General features: G+C 49.0%; 1 protein-coding gene across 2 annotated transcripts in view; it reads right to left on the bottom strand.

Annotated features, from left to right (window-relative positions):
- Nucleotides 1–6,901, bottom strand: part of mapkbp1 (mitogen-activated protein kinase binding protein 1) — a 15,658-nt gene extending 8,757 nt beyond the window's left edge. For both annotated transcript variants that reach the window (XM_080479953.1, XM_080479954.1), the window contains exons 1-10: nt 6,717–6,901; nt 5,482–5,573; nt 2,601–2,663; nt 2,387–2,444; nt 2,085–2,255; nt 1,861–1,998; nt 1,599–1,781; nt 715–875; nt 389–596; nt 173–310 (exon numbers count right to left, since the gene is read on the bottom strand). In XM_080479953.1, the coding sequence (XP_080336079.1) occupies nt 173–310; nt 389–596; nt 715–875; nt 1,599–1,781; nt 1,861–1,998; nt 2,085–2,255; nt 2,387–2,444; nt 2,601–2,663; nt 5,482–5,573; nt 6,717–6,836 (1,332 nt within the window). In that variant the 5' untranslated portion in view covers nt 6,837–6,901. The remainder of the gene's footprint in view (nt 1–172; nt 311–388; nt 597–714; nt 876–1,598; nt 1,782–1,860; nt 1,999–2,084; nt 2,256–2,386; nt 2,445–2,600; nt 2,664–5,481; nt 5,574–6,716) is intronic.
- Between the last annotated feature and the right edge of the window lie 1,226 nt (nt 6,902–8,127).

Below are 8,127 nucleotides of genomic sequence, written 5' to 3'. Positions count from 1 at the left end.
CTGCCGTCACTGTGAAACCTCCACCTGCAGTAAGTGGGCGGGGCCAGCCATCACTGTAACCTAACAAACGATTGGTCTCTGGTACCCGTGTGAACCTCTGCACCGGTGCTGAAACACTTCAGCTGATGTCATGAGCAGGAAACTCATTTCCACACTACACTGTCCACTGTACCTGGCTCAGGATGTTCTTGTGGAGAACGTTGTTTCCGTCGATGTTCCACAGTCGGATGGTGTTGTCCGAGGAGCAGGACAGGAAGGCTCCGGGAGGCAGCCGGGCGCCGCCCCCTCCTGCGCCTCCCTGTGGATACACCTGGAGGAGGAGAGGTCACACGGTCACACGTCCGCCTCCCGGTTCAACAGGCGACTGGAGGCGATGAAGCTTCCTGACCTCCAGACTCCACACGCAGGACGAGTGGTACAGAGCCGAGTAGAGTTTTCCCGCCCTGCGGAGGTCACGGGAGTCGCGGAGGTCACGGACGTCCCACACGTAAACACTGTGGTCATTGTAGACGCACGACAGCCAGCGATTGGTCCAATCGTAGCTCACCGCCACCGTGTCGGGGTAACGGGACTCCGGCCGGAAGGAGAACAGCTGACTGAGGAGGAGGGAGGAGGGAGGAGGAAGGCGAAGAGCAGGAAGAGGAGGGACACAGCATGAAGACAGAGGACTGATCATAGGTGTGTGTGTGTGTGTGTGTGTGTGTGTTCAGCTACCTGGCATCCACCATATTGCTGATGTCAGCTCCCAGACAGTGAGGACGAGGTAAAGTACACAGGAAGTGCAGGTTAACCGGACTGAAGACTCGAACGGTTCCATCAGAACAACCACAGAAGATCAACTCCTCCGATACCGAGAGGCAGGTCGCCTGAGAGGTCTGAGGAGGAGGAGGAGGAGGAGGAGGAGGGGGGGGAGGACAGAGTACCAATCAGTATTTAGATCAGTATTTTTTAAAGGTGACAGAATGACGGAAGGCGTGATGCTGCGTTCAGGGTCCTCTGTGCAGCTGTGAATTAAAGAGAAAAGGGTGGAGGTCAGAAACACGTTATTAATGTGGCGCAGCTCCTGTCATGGAAAGGATGTGACACTGTGGCGATGTGAAAACACTCCGACTCCATCTCCATGGAAACGAGGGAAAACGCAACTTGGCCATGTAGACGACGGAAACACTGCTACTGCGCACCACGGCCATAGTAACTTGTTCTTCTGCACATGCTCAGTAGAGACAATCAGAACACAATATTTCCTCCAGTGTCATGACTCCCTGTCCACATTCTCCTGGGACTTTTATTTTGACAGTCACCATAATAACAATCCACGTGCCTGCTTTCATTGCTAAAACAACCAGCAGCGCCACCTCGTGGCCTAGTATGCTAACTGCATTGCTTCCCGTGTTCATGCTGATGAGTTCAACCGTGAACGTGTGAATGAGTGACATCATGATCACATGATTAATGAGCGGCGGGCCGAGGAGGAACCACTTACGGAGGCCGAGTCCAACTTCTGCACAGGAAGCGGGTTAGGAAAAATAGGAACCCGACGTTAGACACAGACAGAGGAAACGCTTCTGGATCCACCGCCGCGGTAAACCCCGACTCACCCGTAGCTCCACCCACTTGTCCAGGAGCCGCCGGTCGTTGAACTCGCACAGCAGTCCGGAGGAGGTGATGCAGAAGGTGGAGGGAGCCTGTCGACCACGCCCACACGCCACGTCGCTGAAGAAGTTGTTCCTGAGTTCTCCCAGCAGCCCTGAACGCCCCAGCAGAGGGACTGTGGCGTTGACCTGCAGACACACAGCATGAAGGAGAGCTGAGGGAGAGGAAGAGGTGAGGAAGAGGTGAGAAACAGGTGAGGTTAAGGACCTTGGAGGTCTTGGCGTGGTCCAGGTACCAGAACTTGACATGTCGGTTGCCGGCGGTAACGAAGTAGGAGCTGTCGTCTGAGAAGGACACGGCGGAGACCTTACTGGACACCTTGTTGGCGGCGACCACCACGTTTTTCTGATCGGCAAACGGAACAGAACCGTCTCAACAGCGGCAGCAGACTCATCAGTCGTTGGGCCCCGCCCCCTTCGCCTCCCCCGTACCTTCCAGTTCCAAACATTGACCACCATGTCGTGCTGGTAGCCGACGCTCACGATGTACTTCCCGTTGGGGGAAAACGCCACGCAGGCCACGCCGTATTTGTGTTCCTGCAGCTCTGACACCTGCACACATTCTGAAACGTCCCACAGTCGTACCGCCGGCATGTGACCGCTCTGTGGGGGGTGGGGGGGTGGGGTTGGGGTGAGAGGGGGGTGGGGTTGGGGTGAGACGGGGGGGGGGGGGGTGGTGAGTCGTCAACAACCTCAAACCTTTGACTCTTTGACTCTGTCTTTCTTTGACTCACCTCCCCTGTGACCACGTACTTTCCATCAGGAGAAAAAGCCAGAGTGGTGATGGCCTTCCTACACACACACACATACACACACACACACACACACAGACACACACACACACACACCAGTAGTTTTGTAAATATCACGACTCTCTGTCCATCATCTCTGATCATGTGACCCTTTGCCTGACGGGAGCTGTGATCTGATTGGCTGTCTGAGTGTTACCTGGAGCTGTTGAAGATGTGTTGCTGTTTGTTCTTCCGAGGATTCAGCAGGACGACGACACAGCTGCAGAAACAAGTTACAGCGTGAACACACACATTCATACACAACAGGAACAACACCCAACACTGGACCCGGTCCAAAACACAGAGAACCAAAGGTCCTGCAGTGGAAACCACCGTCTGTGAGCACTTTATGAAACTCGTCGTCTGTCAACAATTTACGAAACGATTGTCTGTCGACACTTTAGAAGAAGAAGTTAGACTTTTGTTTACAGAAGAAATAACAAAGAAACCAGTTTAACATACACACACTGGACCAACACTCACACCATATTCCGTTGATCCACACACACACACACACACACACACACACACACACACACACACACACACACACACACACACACACACACACACACACACACACACACACACACACACACACACACACACACACACACACACACACACACACACACACACACACACACACACACACACACACACACACACACACACACACACACACCTGAGTAAACCAGAGCAGCATATATTTTCTCTGGAAGTCAATGAATGAAGCGTTCAGTTTTAATGAATCTGCTTGGTGAATAAACAACTGAAGTTCACACCAAAAGCCTGTGTGTGTGTGTGAGTGTGTGTGTGTGTGTGTGTGTGCTTCTTTTTCAACGACAACCCAAACCACTCAGAGTATTAGCCCATAGTATTACAGAGTTTTTTCTCTGCTTTGAGTTTTATGTGGAAAATGTGGGACTGTTCCTTTAACGGGTCAGTTTCTTACAGATGAATGAGCTTAATGCAGGTCAGCAGACACTCACAGATCATCACGTGTGTGTGTGTGTGTGCGTGTGTATGTGTGTGAGTGAGTCTCTGACTGTCAGTCTGGAAGCTGCTGATTCAGGAGCCAATTATATTCTTACACACACACACACACACACACACACACACACACACACACACACACACACACACACACACACACACACACACACACACACACACACACACACACACACACACACACACACACACACACACACACACACACACACACACACACACACACACACACTATGTGTGAGGACCGTCGCTGTCAGATGAACAAACTTGAAGATATGAACTCCGGACTGAACAAACAGCGAACGCATCATAAAATGAAATCCCTCTGGGTGTTTCAGTCTCTTAACCAGGTGGAAAGTGAAAGAGGACCGAGAGTCGATCCCTGAGGAACGCCTACCATTCAATTAATATGACGGAGACTTTAGTGATTAAAAACCTTCAGGACAGAAGCGTCCAAACCACCGGGGACACAGACTGACTGGAGGGAGGGGGAGGAGTCAGGGTGCAGGAGGAGGCGCAGGGAGGAGGTGACTGCTGGGAGAAGAATTTGGGCTCGGAAGAGTTAAAGGATTTTCTCACATGAAGACGAAATGCTGCAGCAGAGAAACATGTGTGTTCAGGTACATCTGCAATGCAGCAGGGGGAGAAAGAGGAGGAGGAGGAGTAGAGGAAGAGGAGCAGGAGGAGGAACAGATTGGAGAGGGAGGAGGAGGGGCAGGAGCAGGTTGTGTATCCTCCCTGGTTTTAAACCTGCAGTGAAAGCAGCACGATACATTCAGGGTGTTTCACCAACGTCTGTCTGCCTGTTCTGGCCAAGCCCCGCCCCCTCGCCCCGGAGCAGCTGATTGGACGCCTCGGCTCAGTTTGACAGACAAAGAGAAACGTGGAAGCTGGACGGTTTCCGTGGTAACACACCCTCACACATTCCCATCATTCCGCTGGACTGAGTGACTGAGTGGGGGCAACACACACACAATGCTTGACCTACTGCAGTCTCTCACACACACACACACACACACACACACACACACACACACACACACACACACACACACACACACACACACACACACACACACACACACACACACACACACACACACACACACACACACACACACACACACACACACACACACACACACACACACACACACACACACACACACACACACACACACACACACACACACACACACACACACACACACACACACAGCTTGACCTACTGCAGTAACACACACACACACCTTTCTGATTGGTCCTCTTCACACTGTCAGCCAATCAGAAGAGTCCTGATGGACCTCAAAACAAATTGAGTCGGTCTAATAAATAAACGCGTGATGATCAATTAACATTTGAACTCTCGTCGACCCAAATAGCTGAAATACCTGAGCTGCACGTGGAGTTTGGTTACAAAACAAAGTCTTGGAGTGAAAACAGGAACCTGTCGTTGTGTTTTAGCTGCTGGTTTGTGGAGAACGGTGTGAACAGGGGAAATGTGGCTTTACTGAGTTCTTCACGTACAGATCAACATTATAATGGAGGACCAGAGTGTTTGTGCTGCTCATTCTTTAGAATCAAACTAACATTTACTACACCATCATCTGCATACATGGACACACTGATACTGGGTGGACCTAGAGAAAAATTGATTCATAAATTTCCTCAGACCTACCGGGACCAGGACCAGGACCAGGACCAGGGCCAGGACTAAAACCTGGACCTGATCCTGGACCGGGACCAGAACCTGGGTCAGCCGGCAGAGTCCAGAGCTACATGTGATCTGCTGCTGTGAGCCTGTAATCTGATAATCTGATCAAGTAGTTGGTCTGTAAAGTCTTGAGAGGGAAAAGCGCGCACGCACACACACACACACACACGCACACACACACACACACTGTTTTTACTGTAAACATACAAAAACAACTGATCCATGACAACACGCACACAAAGTGTGTTGTCATGAAACCTAAGCGAGTAACGCGTGTGTGTGTGTGTGTGTGTGTGTGTGTGTGTCTCACCCTGCAGGATATGCCAGTATTCCTGTTCGGGGGTCACAGGCCAGCGCTCGGTTTCCTGGAGCCGTAATGCCCAGAACCTTCTCCAAGGTCACCTGCAAGTCAGAGGTCAAAGGTCAGAGTGTGACCGTGTTTTTCATCTGAACCGCTTCTCCTGAGCAGGAGCGTGCACGTGTGCATGCACACCCGAAATAATAAACTGGACTCCTGCAGGTACTGATGTTAGAACTTCCCACAATGCTTCAGGAGAAGTGAACAATAAGTGTGGTGTTGCCATGGAGATAAGTTCAGTGTGAAACTTTAGACTTCAAAGCTTCGGACTGTTTATGAGCAGAACTGACAACGTCGTATAGGTTAAAGCGTTCGCCAACGAGAACGAGGATTTTACCATCTTTCCTTCTCCTCACACACACAAAAACAAACAAACACACGCTTACTTCTAACTCCATGCTCTTAAAGTTTCCCACAGTGGTTGACTGTGGTTGGAGGTCCAGCTCGATGCTAAGCTAACTGCTAATGGCACACAGAGCAGTCGAGTGTCTCCCCTCACATGACACCCCCCTTCTGTTTTTTGTCTTCTGCTGTCTAAACGGTTCCTCACGCTGTCCGTCACACTGATGCACCATCAGCTGATTCCTCGCAACTTTAACCTACAATCCACTGAGCCACCGATTCAATACCGTCAACCACCTGCAGAGGCCTCCACCTGACCTGTAAGGAGGTCGCAGCCTCAGGGTATCATCTGTGTGTGTGTGTGTGTGTGTGTGTTGCTGGAGCACACTGTGTGGTGGGAGCTGCTGACAGATGGATGAAGCCCTGCAGGAAGGAGACGGCCAGACCAACAGGACCAACAGGACCCACACTGAGAGGCGGGTCTGGACCAGATGCAGCAACACGAGGACACACAAACCCCCACAATGCAAAAGAACAGAACACAACATAGCACTGTAACACAGTATTACACAAAGAAACACACAATAACGCAAAGCAACACACAACAACACAAAGCAACACAAAGCAAACATGGATTGTTTATATTCCACTGAAAAACTGAAAACACTTTAATGAAGTAAAACTGGAAGAAATGTAAAGAATGAAAATAAAAAGTAAAGTACATGAAAACAAATAATATTTAAGTTATTTGGCTGTTAAATCATAAAACCGACTTAAAATGTGATGAAAAGGCAATAAAATTAGAAAGTGTGTGTAAGTGTGTGTGTATGTGTGTCGGCTTGCACCTTGCCGCGCGGGTCGCCGCGCTGCCGCGCGGTGCCGCTCCGCCGCAGCCTGATGGACGGGGAGCGGTGCAGCAGGTTCTTGATGCGGCTGCGGATCGTGCCGCTTCCCTCCGCGCTCATCGCGCCGTTAGCAGCCGGTTAGCTGCGTCTGTCAGCGGGTGGAGCGTCGGCCGGGGCCCCGCTGCTCCTCCATCCCTCCTCCACAGAGCTGCTCAGACGATCCGGACCAGGGTCTCGGTCCGCGTCGGCTCCCGAATGGATCCGGGTTCCATCTTTAAGCTCTGGAAGGACGAAGAACCAGATCCGCTTCAGACACCGGGACCGGACTGAGCGGCGCAGCGCGAGCGTCAAAGCTGCGTGCGGCACCGCCACCTGCACTTCCGCACGGACCTTTCAGAGTAAAAACACTGATGTCCGTTGAGCGATTTTTCTCAGTTCCAAAAGCAATTAGACACAAACACTTTCACCGTCTTTGTGTTTCTGAAATAGTTTTTACCCCATTTTAAATCTGTTTATTATTTTTCTCTGTTATAAAGGTGGATGTAGAATTGTTTAAGCGTCTGGATTTCATTTTGAAAGTCATATCTCATAACATCTGGTGACATGCGTGACGCGTTTTGACGCGATGACGCTGAGGCGTTCGAGCGAAGCGGCAGCGCCCCCGCGCGGCAGAACCATGACGTCAGTCTTCAATCAGCTCACTGACGTCACTGAGTGTTTTATTCAAACCTTTCAAATCTTTTCAAACGGAAAAATACAAAAACTTCATCGTTTCCAATCAGACACTTTAGAGAGCACTGGAAAAAATAGAACAATTGAGAATGAAAACTGAAAAATATTTAGTATTTTATTTGTTTTTTATTCTGTCTTGATATTTTCATTTTCTAAAGTATTTATTCTATTTTATCTGAAGCAATGCTTTAAAAGACATTCCCTCTGGAGTGAAAATATTTCTATTTTATTCTATTCTACATTATTGAAGTGGGAACACGTGGCAGGTTTTTAAACAGTTCTAACTGAAAAGTTATTTCATAGTTTTTTTTTTGTTGTATTTAAATTATTTCTTTCTGCAAAAAGACAAAAAAAAAGATTCTTGTTAAATTAGATCTTTGTTTGATCGTTACTGAGGAGTTCTGTCACCATGGAGACAATTCTGGACCCCCCCCCAAAAATAAAGAAAATATAAAGCTATCACACTGAAACCTTCAAAATGAAAAGCATAATCTGTGAAATATTTTATAAATGAACTAATTTCAGTAAAATAAGGCCTTTATATTGTCCTAAATATTTATCATTCACTGATTTACTGGAATCAAAGGTGAGAAGACAAATTTTTCTGGATTTACATTTTGAGAAAATAAAGTTTGTCTGCAACTCAGTTTTTTATGACGAAATCAGTCATTTTCAGACA

Source organism: Lipophrys pholis, assembly GCF_963383615.2.
Source record: "Lipophrys pholis genome assembly, chromosome: 14".
Lineage (NCBI taxonomy): Eukaryota > Metazoa > Chordata > Actinopteri > Blenniiformes > Blenniidae > Lipophrys > Lipophrys pholis.
This window is presented reverse-complemented; position numbering and strand designations above follow the sequence as displayed.